The sequence below is a fragment of the Poecilia mexicana genome, unplaced genomic scaffold, assembly GCF_051168715.1.
Source record: "Poecilia mexicana isolate PSO_F unplaced genomic scaffold, ASM5116871v1 scaffold_6, whole genome shotgun sequence".
In the NCBI taxonomy this organism is placed as follows: domain Eukaryota; kingdom Metazoa; phylum Chordata; class Actinopteri; order Cyprinodontiformes; family Poeciliidae; genus Poecilia; species Poecilia mexicana.
Window position 1 is genome coordinate 19,138,970 of NW_028263375.1, and position 18,788 is coordinate 19,157,757.

The window sequence follows — 18,788 nt, forward strand, 5'->3', positions numbered from 1 at the left end:
CCACTTTCAACAAAAACAATGACCAAAAATATGCGTAGAGGTATAATGGCGTGGTTTAGATTAAAGTATATTCGTAGGTGTATATTGGCCAGTGTCCTCAGTCTGAGGTTTGTTTATTTTGCCCAGTCTTTATGTGTGCAAAGCTAGTAGGAATATGCCACCCATAAACTTGCAGCTGGGATGAAAACTGTTTTGACTCAGAGGAGATGAATACAAACGCCTCTTTACATTATTTAATAAGGAGTAATTTTCCATCCATCCATCCATTTTCTTTACACCCTTGTCCCTTAGTGGGGTCATGAGGGGTGCTGGTGCCCATCTCCAGCTAACGTTCCGGGCTAGAGGCGGGGTACACCCTGGACAGGTCGCCAGTCTGTCGCAGGGCAACACAGAGGCAAACAACCATGCATACACACACTCACATCTAGGGGCAATTTGGAGAGGCCAATTAACCTGACATGTTTTTGGACTGTGGGAGGAAACCAGAGTACCCAGAGAAAACCCACGACAGACCGGCGACCTGTCCAGAGTGACCCCGCCTCTCGCCCAGAACGTTAGCTGGAGTTAGGCACCAGCAACCCTCCCGACCCCACTGAGGGACAAGGGTGTAAAGAAAATGGATGGAGGAGTAATTTTATATAAGTAATTCTTTTGATTTGTGAAAATGCATGGTTATCATATTTGTTGCAGTTTAATATCTTATATTTACTGTTAGTTATATTATGGATTAAGCCAAATTTTGAAAATAATTATTTGTTAAGGGTGAAACCAAGACAATAAATGATTATATTTACTGCATTTATCCAACATCAGATACTACTTAACAGCCTGGGGGAACAGAATGAACATTATGTTCTTCAGGCTATCTTCGCCATAGACATCTACACTATCACGTTATTCCAGTTCTTACCTGTTCAAGATGAGCATGCAACATTTTACATAGGGGTGTGGCCGCCAGGGGGCGCTGTTTCATCCACTCTAAAAGGAGTCGTATGTGACGCAACCAAAAGGGGGGAAGGCCTTGTGCACAAGTCTTCGCTCTCATTCATGTAGAGTGCTGAGCTTTAGCGGCCATCGCAGACAGACCAGACGTTCCACATCTTCGTTAAAGCAGAGAGCCTCGTCCTCCCAGACAGAAAGAAAGCGTAGGTGAGATCTTTATCTTGTCTTTAGGAAGGCAAATGTTGTCTAATGTTAGGGGTTTCTTGCATTTTCTCTTTTGTCGTAGTCGAGGTCCAGACGGTTGCTGCAGGGCTTTTGAAAAAGGAGAAGCAATAGCTTGGATAAGTGAGAGGAAGCCATGTGAAAAAAAACAAAAACATTTCCTTACTCAACCTCACAGTCGGCATAAACGTCAGTGTGTTGTATTTCCTTGTTGGGGTTGAATTGGGTTAAAGGTTATTGTTAAAAGTCTGTTGGCGTCGTCATGACCCGAGGGCTTGGGAGCTTGTTTGGCCTGCAGACTCCACAAGACAAAGTTTGAGCTTTTTAGTTGCTGAAATGCACAATTCAGTACTACGCCCACTGTGACAGCCGGCTTAATATTTTATCTTTGAAATGCCTCCGCTTAAAAAAATACGTTAGGGAAATGCCTCGACTGTTATTTTATTGTATTTTCTTTTAGGATTCATTTAATAATCTGTATGTAAAAAAAAAAAATGTTGCCGTTGCTCAGCGCATGAATGTAGGCAAAAGTCCAAGTAGAGGTCATTCACTGGACGAATCACTTGTCAGGTTCTTTACAGCACATAATTTATCCTGATTTTAAGTAATGTTATAATGCGACAATTATGGACATTTTTCTGCGCATCTAATTACGACAGTGTTACAACTTTTAGAAGGTATGCATGTGTTAAAATGTCACCTGCCTGTTGAAGGTCAGTAATACCTGTCTGGTCACTGTGTCCTCAAGGTGCGAGCATGATCCAACATCAGACACAAACAAAACTCATTGCTTGCCAACTTAAGGGATTTGTTTTAGTATGGAAATTGAGATACAAATGACCCTATTTTAAGTTAACCACGTGGGCGGCGTGGGTGAGGGAACACCGGACACGTTACCTATGTATTTTATGGTGAAATTGTTATTAAAAATGTTCCAGTCGGTATTAGGTGCTGTAAAAAAAAAAAAAAAGAAGTGTTTTAGCAGGTGGATGCTGACGTCTCTAGTAGTATAATTCAAATCGCCTCCACACAGCGTCTGGAAACAAGAGGGTGAACCACATATTTTATTAGCGTTTGCCTTTGTTTTCGCATCTGCTTTTTCAAACCGAAAGAGAGAGAAAAAAAAACATAATCCGTTTGTTTTTAAACCATGAAGCCAACAGTGCATTCCTGATTGCTGCATCGTCATCACAAATGACCGGGTTTGCTGGTTTACGAGGCGTTTTGCTCACTGTTGCCAGTTTTCTCCCTGTTTCTAAGCGGCGCAGCGCTGCGACCTTTCCCCTAGTTTCTGCAGCACAGGGTGGATCATGTGATGCTTCAGAGTGGCTGGGGGAAGGGACTGGCTGCTCAAACACTGCTGCCGTAGAAACTACACGTCCTGATTTCAGAATGCGCAGATCAAACCGCGAAATAGCAGCTTTGCAGAGACGTGCAGATGTATAGAGTCATCTCTTCAAACATGGCTGAAACGGGGGGAAATGTAACCAAAGCATGTTTCTCGCCGTAGAAGTTGACAAGCATGTTGTATTTAATAGTTTTGAGGCTCTGACCATTTGATATCTGGTCTTCTGTGAGGTCTGACCAATTTTAGTTCCAAAGGCTATAACATGTATAGAGGAAAAAAGATGCCAGAATACAAGAGTGTTCCCCTGTTCAAAAATCATGTCTGCATCTATCTGATGTAAATTAAACTAAAAGAGCCAATGCTGTTGGTCTATCTATGCATTCATAGGCTGATAGTGTAGTGCAACTTATTGATGATACACTAAGTTTACTTACAATCCACAATAATTATAAGATATCCTTCAATACAGCAAATTTTTCTGGCTGTGATCAGTGATTGGCAGGTCAAATAGTGAAAGAATGAATACCTGATAGTCGTTTGTTTGGACTGTGAGAGGAAGCCAGAGTACCCTGTGAAGAACTCGTGGATGTGGAGAACTGCTGCCAACTATCCCATCATGCAACATGTCTGGATGGTTTTAGTTTATATATATATTCAGAACTTACGATCAATTTAAATCATTGAAGATGTTGTCTTCAAAAAAGCAAACATAATCTTTAAAGCACAAGTATTAGTTGGCAGTGTGATTATAGTTTTCTTTTCTCGTGTAAATTAATCTTTGAGTTTTAAGATTCCTTTAGTATCTTATTCAGTCTTTTTTGTGTGCAGAAAATCCATTGTGATTGAATTGGAGGCATTGGGTAATTCCCACTGTTACCACAGAATGTGGACTAGTGACTTTAAAGAACTGTGGCAGAAGCTGATCAATATGAGACATTGTTCCTTTTTTTTTTCTGGGCTATTTCCAGCTTCGTGCAGATATCCACATATTGAGACTGAATGTGTGCTATGATGCAACAGTTCAGGAAATCACCTTACCGTGTTTAACCCTGATCTTCACACTGTATAATTATTCCACCTACATAAGTATTAAACAGAAATGTTGCAGGAAAAGGACTGGGACTGGATAGTATTATTAAAATGTCAGATAAATCACATTTAAAATGGTTAAATTCCTCAGTCACAATACGAGTTACAATAAAGAAGCAATATATCCACATCCTTAAGTGATTAAATATAAAAATGTTTTTTTTTTTTCAATCAATGCATTTTTTTATTTATTTGAAATTGCATAGGCATCAACCGAAAGATAAAACAATGTACAAAGAACAATTAATGATTGTTTTTATCTAAAGCAACAAATTGCATGTAAAAAAAAAAAAAAAAGTAAAAAATTACACCCTTCTCAATAATACAAAATCTATTTTACTATCATAGCAACCAAACGTTTTATTATTTTTGTCCACCTTTTTGTAAGTTTCACTGGTATTTTGACAATTTATCTTTGTTGAGTTCAATTTCTTTCTTCACAGATCTTCCATTGGCTTCCAGTCAGGAATGCTACTTCCAGTCAGATGGAAAACAATCTGACTGGAAAATATTTACATTTTGTCAAATTAAAATGTTAATTTTAATCTGTCAGGGGTATAAATAAGTTTGTGCCTAATTGTAAATGGCAACGTGGGACGCCATTGCAATTTGCAATAAAAACAAAACAAAACAAAACAAAAACAGCTCAGTTGAGTTTCTGAGTGAAGTACAGTTGCTAATACCATTTCTAAATGTATTGGCGAAATATCTTAATGTATTTTAAAGCCTCTGCTACTGTAAATAAAAGTTAATTGCATTTCACTCTTACAACTAACTAGTGTAATTTGCTTTCCGAGTAGTTCTTTGCAGTTTCGACACAGCAGCTGCATCATCATTGCAGCTGCTGAATGATGATGCACATTGTGACATATTTGTTTTTTTTTTTTTGTTATTTCAGTGACTTTACTTTAGAGCAGCCACCATGGCAGAAGCGCATCAGGCGGTGGCCTTTCAGTTCACTGTCAGCCCTGATGGCATCGACCTACATCTGTGCCACGAGGCCCTACGCCAGGTCTACCTCTCTGGCCTCCACTCCTGGAAGAAAAGGTTCGTTCGCTTCAAGGTAAGAGTCGCTGGATGCGCTGAAGGGCAATGTTCCAGATGGTTGTCTGCAAAGAAAACACAGTGTTGACAGAGTAATTTCTTCATCTGGTTGATGTGTCCTGAACTCCTTTTGCACTGCAGAGCCTGGCTTCAAAGTCGGGCCGAGCGTTTTCTGCATTGGCACTTCGTGCCCTGTCCCACTCCACTCTCGAGCTTGCCAGACGGGTCTGCTTTGGAGTCAGCTGTCGATTGGTGCATTTCGCTGCGGGGCGGGACAACAGCCGAGTCTTCTTCCAGATCTCTGGGTCAGAGGAGCGCTAGACTTTCTCGAAGTCTGTGTTTTTAATATGCGGCACCAAAAAAGTTCCCATCATAATCCATTTGTACCTGTAAGTTTTTAAACGATAATGATGACATATTCAATTGCATTTTATTTTATTTCGGTTGAAATAATATTCAAAAAGCTGAACGGAGGATCCACATCATGTCATCACACGTCAAACAGATAAATATATGTAACTTTTTTTGGCAGTGAGGAAAAAAAAAATAAATAAAACATACACTGATGTATGTCCAGTGACTGCATACAGACAATGAAATTAAATGATTGCAAAAAAATTCTGAGGTAAATGTTTCCCACAGCTTCCTCGCTGACAAGAGCATACAGAAAGAGCTGGACGCGAAGAAGAAAAGTATTCCTCGATCTCCGGGGCAATCGCTTCCGCAGCTTTAGCAGAAATTTGACTGACGTGACGGTCCCTGGTCACCTTCGAAGCGACAAATGCAAAACAACCGGGGCTGGAGTAGAATAGGGCCGGGCTGAAAGGGGGCAGGACGGGCGCTGCAGTGCAAAAAGACCTCTTCTCTAGTTTCTTTGCCTTAGTTTACAGGCAACAGAAACTTTCGGACGCGGCTGTACACTGCACTACTCTGCCGTACTGTAAATCTGTTTACTGTGCTGTTACTGTAAACTGTTACACCAGAAGGTCACCCCTGTCTGACACGAACCGCAAACTGTGACAGTAACCTTCCCGAGTGTTCTTTGTGTCCTAACCTTTGGCCTGGTGGTTTGTTTACACGCAGTCACACTGAATCATTCAACCCCTGCAAAGACCTGCCGACTTTTTTTTTTTTTTTTTTGTTGATAGGCAATTAGTGTTTTTTATCACCATGTGTGTTACAACATTTTACTGATTGTTATCACAGCTTCCGAGTTTCTGTTTCATTTTTCCAGAATGGGGTGATGACTGGTGTGTACCCGGGCAGCCCGGCTGGGTTCATGGTAGTGGTCGTGTCATACATGTCGTACAACAGATACAAACAACTGGATCCTTCGATGGGATTGATTGCCAGACTTGGCCAACACATGCCCATTAGGTGAGCGTGGTGTTGCTCTCAAGTGAATAAACAGAAACGGTAACAACACCAATAAAGCAACATTCCGCTGAAGACCGGCCAAGAACCGTCAGGGATATTATTTTATCCACAACACTTCCTTATTAGTTTTCTTCCACGCCTTCTGTTTGATAGCGATGTTAGTCCTTGTTTAGGGATCATGTTGTGCTCTCTTGAATCCCATAGTCCGCCCTTTATCAACACAAATGAGTGCTCATTGAGGTTTTATTCTATAACATACAGCCAACTTGGGGCGCTAGAAATCCTTTGTAGTTTGGTTTTGTTGCATAATCTAAGAATATGTGGTGGTGAAAGTCCTGTGTTTTTTGTTTTTTTTTAATGACGACTACACGACGTTTATGATTTAATGAGTTGTGTTGTGTGTCTGCATGTGCACATGTCGGTTTGAATAATGCAACTTTTATCACTCATAATGCAAGCTGTCTTTGTTGACTTTACACCACTAGGCCTTGTCCCACAGCTGCTGTGTGGCTCTTATTCTCCTGTGTTAATTGTGTGCTGCACAATACACTTCACGCAGATTTTTCTAAAAGTTCAATTCCCCAGTTACCTTCGACACAATATTATCAGTCATATATATATATATATATATATTTTTATCACATTTTACTTTCTAGTGAACCATTTCTTTATAACATCAAGATGTGCCACTGAAAGCTTCTTGTTCTTTTCTTCTCCTCTACCTGCAGCCGATACATGTCCACAGATAGCCAGAGGATAGTTGGAGGGGTTCTGGTGGGCACGGGCCTCTGGGTCACCATCATAATGATCATGAGGAGTGTCCTGAGGAGCCTGCTGTCATGGCACGGCTGGATGGAGTCGTGCCACGGCTCTCTGCCGTTTGGTACTCGTTTGTGGCTGGTGAGATGTTGACCTTACAAGGATTAGCTTAAGAAAAAAAAAATATGTGAATAATATCTGTCTGTAACAAAAGTTACATTCGGCACTTTTTTTTTGTTCTGTTGTTTCATTAGGCTTATTTGTTTTGTATAATTTGATGTAAATGCTATATATGCTTACTTTTTATAAAGGCGGGGGAAAAGTGTGCAATTTAATTTGAGTATTTTCCAGGTTTGGATGAATATGGGAGAAAATAAAAGTACTAAAATTAAAAAAAAAAAAGGATTAATATCTTGGAAAATTTAAGTTTAGGAAAGTACGGAGTTAGGAAATATCAAAGGGTTGGAAATCTTATGTCTGTTAATATTGTTGGTAATTTAAATCCTGTTTGGTCTTATCAAAACTACAAACTAGCTTGTCGTTTTTTTAGCCCTTTTTAGCTCAGGCCTTTTAGTACATATTTACATTTTGTATTCTGTTCTGCAAAGTACAGATAAAACAGAACTCTAACTTTCTCCTTATCTGTTCTGTGTTCAGTTATTGGTGAAGGTGTTCTCTGGCAGAAAGCCATTGCTCTACAGTTTCCAGAACGCACTGCCTCGGCTACCTCTTCCTTCTGTCCAGGACACATGCAGAAGGGTAATCTTCCATTCCACTTCCTTTTGAGTTTGTACTTAGATTGTGCCTATTTATAATTTATGGTGCTTTTAGATTTGAAAGGGAGATTATATTTGTGTTTTCGAGGAGTCACACTAAAGTAGTTTAAAATGTTGAAAATCCTGCACGAGAACTTGTTTTTTTGAGCGACAACAAAAAGAGCTTTCCAGTTTTTCTGGTATTTTTAACCACTCTCTTTCTTAAAATAGCTAAGTCCTTTGTATCTCCCCGTGGGACTCTTTCTGTTGACAGTACCTGGAGTCGGTGCGCCCACTGATGGATGACGAGCAGTTTGAAAGGATGAAGGCCTTGTCAAAAGACTTTCAGAAGAATCTGGGACCCAGGCTGCAGTGGTACCTCAAACTCAAGTCCTGGTGGGCATCCAACTATGTGAGCCAGAAGGAATTTTTTTCTGCTTTTTTTTTTTTTTTTCCCCTATAGTTTCGCACACTGTCCTTATTATTGAATAAGCTACATAATTAAAGGCAGGTTATCTGATAATGTTACACTATTGCTTTTTATCCTTTCTGCATTTCTGGCACAGGTCAGTGACTGGTGGGAAGAGTACATTTACCTGAGAGGCCGTGGACCAATCATGGTCAACAGCAACTATTATGCCATGGTGAGTCACCCGTCTTCAGGCGTGTCTCTTCCTTATTTTCAGAACTTGTTAACTGTGGGGTTTTTTAACATTTTGAAACAAATCTCACATTTGTCATCGGCTTGCCATGGTCTAACAGTGAGGCATAAATTACCATGCATTGGCCCCAGAAAAGCTTCACTATTATAATACACTTTAATTTCTTGATTTTCTTGATGTCCAATATCCAGCACCACTTATGTCAGGATCCTGTTGATGGCTACAAAAAAAAAAAAAAAAAATCTTGTTAAGGATGCGCAGCTTGCTTTTTCACTCTGGAAGAAGAACTGTTCACATGCATCATTAAAAGCTCAAATTTATTTTGACGTTTCTGCCCATCATGAGGGCATGTAAACATCTGGCCAAACTCAGTCATTACAGTGATCACAAAGAACACCATGCCGCCCTTATCTTTTTTTGTAAACGCAACCTGCTGAAGTGCAGCTGCTGATTTTCATCTTTTTTGCAGGACTTTTTGTACGTGTTCCCCACGTCCAGGCAGGCTGCCCGGGCCGGTAACGCTGTTCATGCCATCATGCTCTACAGGAGAAAACTGGACAGAGCTCAGATCAAACCAGTGAGTACAGAGCCATTTGGTCTTTTGCCTCAATCAATTCTTTTACTAAGTTGTACTTTATCTATTCCAATCAAGCTGTAAATGAATAATTAACGTTATATAGGAATCTGTTTGACCATACCTTAGTTTATAAATGTTTAACTTTCTTTGTTAGAAGTTAATGAATAATGCATTTTATCTCAGTGGGTTTGTCCTTCAAGTTCACATTAATAACTTATTTTTCACAACCTTTTTCTTTTTGCACTTTTAGGTAAGCTTGTAATCCACATTCCTACTAATTCTGTTCATATTAGGCATGGGCTGGTTTTAAATCCTTAAAGTGTGAAGACTTGTTGTAAAAACACCAAAATATTTATGCGAAAATCTAAAGCATAATGCGACAGCTTTCTTTAAAAACAAAAAAAAAAAAACAATAAGAATTTGCACAGCTTTAAAATGAATACAACTTTCAGATTATTCTGAGAATAATAATGCAGTGGCCACTTTCTGTTTTTTCGTCATTCTCATTTAAATAATCACTTCTCTAGCCTTTATCATTCAATGAGATTTTTCTGTATTTGTCCTGCTGTTTAGATTTAGTTCAGATCTCTGATCAAATGATTAGTTAATGTCTGTGAAATGTATAATTGTAACAAAATTTTACTCCATATTTTTAAATGTTTACAGTTTAGGTTGCAATTATTTTGTGTTGTACTTTTTATGAAGTGGCAATAATATAACCGGCTGGTTAATTGATTCCTGTTTTTAAACTATTTATCTGTCATGCTGTTAGTTTGCCAATAGTAGTTTCAAAACACTGTCACCTTGTTAAAAATAAGGTGATGGAATATGATTGTTCAAAATACAATTGTTCATTGATTTAACAAAAAATTTTCACATTGTCAATTTTTTTTCTTTTTTTTATCAGTAAGGGGGCAGGGTAGTAAGGTAGTAAGTAAGGGGGCACCTTCTTTCAACCAGCTGACTAGCAGTGCGCAGCAGCAGTTGGAGGCAGGGAATCTGGCCCCACTCTCGCCTTGAAAAAGCCAGAGTTGGAAAAAAAAAAAAAATCCAGAAATTCCTTTAGCATTTCATAAACAGATTTTAAAATGTATAAACAGAATGACAGAAGATTTTAACGGTTTTGAAACTGTAACTTTTTAAAACCTGGATATACCTCGATGCTAGTAACTAGCCCATACCTGATGCATATTAACCCAGCTGACTGTCTCCTACTCTAACCTTTAAAACCTCTGAGCTTTTTTTTGCTTCTCCTACTGGAAACACACAGTAGTGGTAGTCGGCTTTGTTGTTTCCAGTTGCTAACACTAACTCACCGTCATTTGTTTAATCTTTTTCGATTATGATCTTTTTCAGCATGCCTGTTGCTAGAATTTTCATTCTTACCACAAAGTCAAAATGAATAGTTTGTTCTAAAACCAATTGTTTGAATTTACATACAAACTCGAATGCATGAGCTCGCTGTGTTACACGCTCACGTTTGGTTGTTTCTGTTCTGCTGTTTTGTTCTTTTGGTTTTGACGGACGCTGCGTTAGATATACTTGCTGGCCAACAAGGTGCCTCTGTGTTCTGCTCAGTGGGAGCGAATGTTTAACACCTCCCGCATCCCCGGTGTGGAGACAGGTAAGAGGAGGGCACAGCCGCCTTGCCCTCAGACCCGCAGCCATGTGACCCGACAGCCCTCGGAAACAGTGACTCCATCACTCATTCCCATCAGCACAACCCTGAAACAGTCCCATAGATCTCGCAGTGCTATTTCAATTAGTTTTTAATTGTCTAAAGTCTACTTGATTGTCAATAAAACCTTCTCGTTGCATCAGGGTTTTGTTGGTGGCACTGAGATGGCAGCCTACTGGTTTCTGGTCCCTGCCTCTTTTCCTCTGAGGTTCTCCTTCCTAAATCCATTTTAATTCCTTCTCCTCTACATCCATGATCTCCTCCATCTAGCCGTGTGTCTGCTGCTTCGTCTCTGGGGGTTTTTAGTGATTTACTTTTATCATCTCTGTGGGTTTTTTTTTTTTTTCACTCTCCCCTTTTGCTTTTCAGCTCATGCTCCTACAAACTATTCCCATGTGCTCAGCCCAATTCGAGCGTTTGTTCAACACGACTCGTGTCCCAGGTGTAGAGACAGGTAGAGTCTTTTAGCAGTGTCACCTCCTCCACTCTTCTCCTGCTGTCCTCCTCAACGGGACTTTTCTGTGTTTTGAATTAGAAATAATCAAACTTCCATGAGTTAATAATGCATGCGTGCATAGAAACGCTCATTCAACTTTTAATTTGCATGAGACTCAAAACCAATTTCTCCGTTTTGAAAAAAACTAAAAAAAAAAAAAAAAAAATCGTTGAATTCAATCAGGTCCCAGTCAAACCTAGACAGACGTGAGAGGAATAGGTTGCTCCCGGAAACGGCTGCCGAGGCCATAGTGAACAGAGGTAGCCAACTTTCTACAGAGTCAAATCTGATTTAGTCTTCAGATTGGCTCAACAGCAGCGTGGAGTGGACTTTGACGGCCAACTATTTGCATTCAAAGCTTATATCACTGACTGCAATGCAAATTGTTAGACTTCACTCTACTTCTGTGTTCAACTTAATGTGTACCAGAAATGTCTGAAGCGCATGACGTTTCTGATGTCATGCTGCCCCATTTCAGAAGATTAACGTGAATAAGAAAAATCAGGACTACAGCCAACGTGTTCAAGCTTATCTTAAAGATTACTTAGGGTATAAGTAGATATTTCAACATGTATGTAAAAAAACAAACAAAAAAAAAAGGAAACATTCACCAATGTTATTGCACATTGCATGATATCCTAATACCATGCCACCATACTTAGGTTGTTTTCTTGTGGTTTCCTCCTGGGTTTAAATACCATCCGTTTATATTCTTGTCTGCTACACGAGCAATGCCTGTTTGAACACTTGGCGTCACCAGAAAATCATTAGTGAACTCAAAACTCAAAAGTAATTCTCTAGACGTGTTTGTCTAGTTGTGTCCTGTGCTGCTCAAACAAGCATTGCTGTAGTTCAATGTATTCCTGCCCAGTCCAGTCCTTTCCCTAAATGGCTTTCTCGTTTCATTTCACTTCCTTCACGCCCCTTTTCCAAGTCACTTGAGTTTTGTAATTAGATGTTCGTTAGCCACGAACTGCACTTCTCCTCTAAATTTCACACATTAAATGTGTATTTCATTAAAATTAAACTGTACATGTCACATTGTTTTATTCATCAGTGTTGAATGGGCTACTAACACAATTAGTGTTTTTTTGTTTTTTTAGAAATGGAACAATGTGACATTCATTGTCTGTCCCTCAGTGTCTTAAAAAAAAAAAAAGCAAAAAGACAAAAGTTTCTAAAATTCAAACATTATTAACTTCAGAATGTAGAGACTGCAAACAATAACAATAAGAATGAACTTAAAAAAAATACAGTTTGACTTTCGACAAAACACATCTTCTCTCCAAACATGGTTCCAATCGTGTTTGCATCTCTACGTCTCTTCTTTTCCCCTCCCATGGGTACCTGTATCAGATACTCTCCAGCACATGAACGAGAGCAAACACATTGCTGTGTACCACAAGGGCCGTTTCTTCAAGGTGTGGATGTTTTACGACGGACGGCTGCTGTTGCCACGGGAGATCGAGCAGCAGATGGAGAGGATCTTGGCAGACGAGTCTGAGCCGATGCCAGGAGAGGAGAAACTGGCTGCACTTACTGCAGGAGAAAGGTAGGGGAAGCCAGAGATGAAGAGGCTGCAGTTGGGGAAGCATCCACAGCAATGTCTATTGACAACAATGGCTACGAAAAGGGCATTCATGGATTTCAGTTTGGAGCATAAGGGTTTTTTGCTGAATCATAAAGTTTTCAGGTTATTCATTTTAACATTTAGGCTTTAAAACGTCTTAAATGCATCAAAGGTTTCTGTTCTGGATTATAGATTTAAGGTAACTATGAACATTTGTTCATAATTTTCTTCAGTTAACAGTTTTAGATTTTTTTTTCTTCTTAGCAATATATTGACTGCCTTTCTTCATTCTGGGGTATTGTAGTTCCTACTGAGTAATTCAGATGTTATGCTGAAGGAAAGCTACAATGCCGCATAATTCATAACCGGCGCTGTCCAGAAGGAATTGCCAAACATTCACCTCTGAAACTGGATTGTTGTAGATTGTTCAAGCCATGAATGATCCAACAAAAGAAAGGGGGGCGGAGGGGTGGTAGCACTTCTTTCTACAAAAATGAAATGGACGCAGAGAAACTTTGTGGTTTTATTCTTGTGCATAACCTTGCAAGTCGACTTTACGATGCGTTTCTGCGATGATGGCCAGTTTTGTTTGTGTTTTCCTGATTCAGTGAAGACATCCTTGTTAGTTTGTTTATTTTATGACTAAAATGCTTGTGACAGGCATGTTTTATAACGACTTACTCTTTCTTCGGTGTGTCATGTAAAATGTGAATCTGTGCTGAAATATGAAGTGATAAGATTTTTCATCTGATAATATGGGAGCAAACATATTTTACAAAATGCAGAAAAGACACTTTTTTTCCACCACTCCTGGCCATGAGAAACATACATAATTTATTTTTTGTTAATAAATACAAAACCTTGTTTCCAGCCTTCCTGCTCTCTGCATTTACTACAATATCAACATTTCCTGTTTTTCTGCTCTTTTATTTCTTTAGGACCCCATGGGCAAAGGCCCGAGAGCAGTTCTTCAAAAGCGGTAAAAACAAGCAGTCCCTGGATGCCATCGAGAAGGCGGCCTTCTTTGTAAGCCTTGATGACACTGAGCAGCGATACGATGCAGACAACCAAGTCCAGTCTCTGGACTGTTATGCCAAGTCCCTGCTCCATGGAAAATGCTACGACAGGTAAAGCATAACAAATAAAGATATATATATTTTTTTGTATCATGAGCCATATTAAAAATGCTTATTCGTGAGTCTTGGATGTTGATTGGTTATGTTTTTTCTTTCAGGTGGTTTGATAAGTCCTTCAATCTGATTGTCTACAAGAACGGCACCATGGGACTAAACGCAGAGCACTCCTGGGCTGATGCTCCAATCGTTGGTCATCTGTGGGAGGTTCGACAGATACTTTCTATGTTTTTATCGTTTAAGTCAGTGCCTTGCAATAGCTTTCCTTTTTTTTTTTTTTTAAACCTTTTATATGTTATAAACTCAAACTTCTATCTATATTGTTGCTAAGCTAATGGTATGTTTGATGGAAAACTAACTCTCCCTTGCCCAGAGTTGATGAATAGAGTTTAACAGATGTACACCACACTTCCAGCTTTTCATTTGCTGAAGGTTATGAAAACACTATTTTGGTCTATCGCATTAAATCCCAAAACATTACATTGAATTTTGTGATAAAATGTGAAAATGTTCACATGCTAGGAACATTTTTCAAAGCACTACAACAAGAAAACGCATTCAGTAACTATTGATCATTAATACACAAAAAATACATGAATGTAGGGGGGAAAAAAAATACTAAAAAGCGTAACGCAGTCTTTGCATCTTTTCTTTTAAACCAGCACGTACTGTCCATGGATCCTAAGCTGGGCTATACTGAGGAGGGTCACTGCCAAGGGATCCCTCACCCAAACCTTCCTGGTCCCCAGAGGCTGCAATGGGACATCTCCAAAGAGGTAACTTTGGATACTTTACTTTTCTGAGTAAAACAGCTCATATGTTTTATTTACGTTCACATTGGCTCATATTTTCCAAACAAAACATCCGATTGTTTTCCGATCTCATAGTGTCAGGAGACCATCGAGAGCTCACTCAGGGTAGCCAGGGCTCTGGCAGATGACGTGGACTGCCACATAATCCCCTTCAATGACTTCGGAAAGGGTCTGATTAAGAAGTGCCGCACCAGTCCAGACGCCTTCATCCAGATTGCCTTGCAGCTGGCCCATTTCAGAGTAGGTCCCAGTTGTATTTTCAGCTTCACTGTAAATGTACCAATTTACTGTACCAAAACACAAAACTCACCAGGGTTTGAGCCAGCGTGTTTGGCAATTGATGCAATTTCAAATTGTCAACACTAGATGGCGGTCCAAATCCGGCCAAGACCCAAAGCAATTGTTAAACCGTTGCATGTTATTTGGATGTGCACCTTATGTCTAAAAGAAAACAACTTCTTAATGTTGTGGTTCAGTTCTAGTGTTGAAATTGACACTAGATAATGTTCTTTCTCAACAGAACAAAGGGAAGTTCTGCCTGACATACGAAGCCTCCATGACACGGCTCTTCCGTGAGGGTCGAACAGAAACCGTGCGTTCCTGCACCATGGAGACCTGCGACTTTGTCCGTTCCATGGTCAGACAGGAGACGGTGAGTTCTACTGAACCCCTTAAACTTTTTCTGCAGCGCTACAGAGGGAGAATTGTTGCAATAAGTAAATTGTCATCTCATTGTGGTTTTCTTCCCAACTCCTGACTCTGCAGAGAGAAGAGCGCCTCAGGTTGCTTAAAGTGGCAGCAGAGAAACACCAAAACATGTACCGCCTGGCAATGACGGGGCAGGGCATCGACCGGCACCTTTTCTGTCTCTATGTGGTTTCTAAATACCTTGGAGAGGAATCACCCTTCCTCAAGGAGGTGTGAGCTATGTTTCAATATTTTTCCTGCACCTTACTTATAAAAAAAGATTTTGTTTTTCTTTACACTGGAGAACAACGTGTGTTTTTGCTGAACATGGGAATAAGTTGAATAACGTCATATGCAGGTCTTGTCTGAGCCATGGAGGTTGTCCACCAGTCAGACCCCTCTACAGCAGGTTGAGTTGTTTGACCTGGCCAGACATCCAGAGATGGTGTCCTCTGGAGGCGGATTCGGTCCAGTAAGTCACAATTTTCATCTGTCTGGAAAGTCATATTTAAAGCTTGAGGGAATGGTGGACTGTTGATATCTTAATATCCATTCCCCTCAAAGAGGATATATCATGCAAAATCCTTTAACCATTAAATGCATTTTTTTTGTATTTTGAGTGTCTAGGTGTGCAAAAAATAAAAAAAATATTTTCTCCCAGTGCTGCAAGATATCTCTATATTCCTTTTGGGTCATATCCCTCTGCCTGTTCATTTTTCTCTATTCCTTATTACGTTTTCTTGTCTATTATGTCATTTACTGTGGAACTGCTAAACAAAGTCATGGATTGCTGGCTAATTGGTTTTCTGAATCTGCCATTTTACTTTTCCTTTGCAGTGATTTTGTAGTCGAAGTTCAGTTATGTTGTAGTTGCAAGCAGACAAGTCAAAATGCTTGGTTTGGTTGAGTGGGGCACATTGGAATGCTCTGCGACCTGGAGGGGTCAGTCGAGTGTCCATGCTTGTTATGTGGACTTTTGCGAGTTTTGAGAAGAGCCAGTTGTGACTTTCTCTGGATTTCTTGTCACATGTGGCAACGTCTAGATAGATCTCTGTAGTTTTTCCATAGTTTCCATTGCTCTCCTCGCCTCAGTTTAGGTGAATGGCCACATCTTGGTAGGCTTGGAGCTCTTCCATGCACTTTTACATTTCTAATTATCGACAGAAAAACAAAACGTTAGGTGCCGTTTGCATCCTTTGCCAGGTAGAATCTCGCAATGCAATTTGAGATAAAATATCAGATTTTATTTTCATTAGGTGGCTGATGATGGGTATGGTGTCTCCTACATCATCCTCGGTGAGGATCTCATCAACTTTCACATCTCCAGCAAATACTCAAGTCCAGAAACTGTGAGTTTCCTAGTTTTAAGGCATGTCTTGTGCTCTTCTTTCAGTTATTTTGTCTTTCTAAAACCACTTTCCCTCTCTCCTTCTGGTGTTTCAGGATTCACGTCGTTTCGGTGACGACATCAGACAGTCCATGCTGGACATACTGGGTCTCTTCCAGCTAGAGACCAAGGCGTCCATCTGATGATTTTCCCCATTTTTTTTTTTATTTTATTTTTTTTCCTGGTTTTCTGATTTATCAAATCCTCCTGTAGATTGTACAGAATCACTTCGTGGAATTGGGATTTCTATGTTAATTAATGTTACATAAATAAGGAAGGCATTAAAATGCGTCGCTGTCAATATGTTGTGAAGAGATTTGCGTGTACAGATTGGTTTAGGGCGAGCCTCCAGCACAGGTGGTTGTGCAGATCAAAGTATTTATTTGCAAAGCTGAACTTTAGCGGTGCCTTAGTGACCCACTAATGTAAAAAAAAAAAAGGGGCAGAAAAGGGAGGAGAACATTCTAGTCTGGGAACAAATCTGTGCTGTAACACTGAATAACATTTTGGTTGAAGATTTGTTCAGCGGCGTCTTCCAATTTTAAACGATGTTTTAAGTTGCAAGATGGTGCAATACTTTTATTAGTTTCCACCCTGTGCATGTGGGGATCACTTGCTTCTTTCTGTTGCAGCTCTTGACTCGCCATTACTGACGCAAACGGCAAACGTGATGTTAAATATCAGCTCGTTTCTAGGTTACACAGTGTCCACCTATTTCACTTGGTCCAGCATATTAGATGAAAGTAGGTTCTCTTGGTGGTGAAATTGTACATCTGTAATCACAAGAATCGTAGATTGGAGGCTCTGATATGTAACTCTGGGTCAGTGTGATTCTGAACAAAACGCCAGACAGGAAACGGGCGCCACTGTCTAATCTCCATGGCCTTTCTGTGTACAGTCTGTTCGGTTTTAGCTGCTATGATTTTTACGAGGTTGCCATGAAAAGCAGTTCTGACGTGTGCGTTTCATTTTCATACTCAGGTTTTTGCTACGCTACCCTGTTATCGTAAGGTGCTCTCGGCAGCGCTCGTTCTGGTTTCTGCGGACGACGACCCTGTTAAGTTTGTCGTCGGTATAAAAGTAAAGTTTGCTTTGAGAGCGAGAACTGGAATGACGTAAGAGGAGAGGAAACTTGACACAATGTGCTTAACTGTAACGTTTTGTTCTGATTATTTAAGAAAATAATCTTTTGAGATGATTTGTGAACTTTTATGGACGGCGTGTTGGTTGGTGGTAGTTGCATGGCTGTTGTTGCCTCGTCGACGAGTTTCAGAACCGTAGCAGCTCGTTGGTCTCCAGGTCAGTAGGAAAACTGAAGTTTCTCTCGGACGAACTCTCGAAAACGTTAGATTAAAGTTGGGGATTTTATTTATATGTTGTCAATCCATTATGGGTTTTTAATTTGTTTTTGTTTCGTTTAAACCTTCCTAATTCACACAAACATGCATATTTACCAACTGAACGTGGTGAGTGATGAGCACTAAGTTGAAGCTTGTTTTGATCTATGAAGAGAAGTTTCTTTTTTTTTTTTTTTTTTCTTTTTTGAACTTGACATTTTTGTTAACATACTTTGCCAGTATGTCGTAGTTGTTTGACTTTTTATCTCGGTAGACCTCATGTTTACACTGCTGCATGTTATTTGAAGATGAAGCTGTACATGTTTGCCTTTTAATTTAAAGTTGTGTAAAAAGACAAGCAGCTGATATACCAAACAACGTTTTAACAATAAAGTGAATGTCAGATAGCTGTATTGGTCTCGTTTAGACTCTTATTTCCAGTGTTATTAACCTCATTTTTGAATGGACTTTGTACTGAAAACCAGTAGTTGACATTTAGTACAGCTATTGTAATTAAAAACATTGGTTTAATCACTTAATTGACTTTGGGATAACTTTTGATTACTTTATTTATATTCTGCTCTAGGGCTGAAACGATTCCTCGAATGATTCGAGTACCTCGATTACTAAAATTCCTCGAGGAAAATTTACCTGCCTCGAAGCTTCGTTAATTTATGTTTTATTAGTTAGCGCACCGTGTTCCGGCCGGGACTTCATTTGCGTTGCGCGGAGCTCTCACTTCCGCCTCTGAGTTGTTGACAAAAGCTAAGTCTCAGCGGCATAAAGTCCAATCTTCAAGATTGGCCCGTGGGGATTTTATGGATTGATGATAATGCCCGACTTTTTATCGTTTTTGGGGAACCAATAAGCATCCTTAAAATGACTGGGGGAATGCCTGGAGTACGGCAGCATT

At 39.8% G+C, this 18,788-nt stretch overlaps 1 protein-coding gene across 4 annotated transcripts; it reads left to right on the plus strand.

Moving 5' to 3' along the window:
- Positions 1 to 995: 995 nt before the first annotated feature.
- On the plus strand, positions 996 to 18,288 carry cpt1ab (carnitine palmitoyltransferase 1Ab (liver)). 4 transcript variants are annotated; one of them, XM_015002882.2, is made up of 19 exons: positions 996 to 1,149; positions 4,500 to 4,664; positions 5,880 to 6,022; positions 6,751 to 6,922; positions 7,439 to 7,540; positions 7,811 to 7,948; positions 8,103 to 8,180; positions 8,668 to 8,775; positions 10,312 to 10,399; positions 12,306 to 12,501; positions 13,458 to 13,646; positions 13,754 to 13,859; positions 14,315 to 14,428; positions 14,540 to 14,704; positions 14,985 to 15,116; positions 15,230 to 15,382; positions 15,510 to 15,623; positions 16,408 to 16,500; positions 16,595 to 18,288. In XM_015002882.2, exons 2-19 carry the CDS (start codon positions 4,524 to 4,526, stop codon positions 16,679 to 16,681), a joined length of 2,319 nt encoding a protein of 772 aa, XP_014858368.2. In that variant the 5' UTR covers positions 996 to 1,149; positions 4,500 to 4,523; the 3' UTR covers positions 16,682 to 18,288. The 4 variants fall into 4 exon arrangements, with proteins under 4 accessions (XP_014858368.2, XP_087862479.1, XP_014858371.2 ...); XM_088006353.1 differs by having other exon boundaries at positions 10,354 to 10,399; XM_015002885.2 differs by lacking the exon at positions 10,312 to 10,399 and adding an exon at positions 10,823 to 10,907.
- The last annotated feature ends 500 nt before the right edge of the window (positions 18,289 to 18,788 follow it).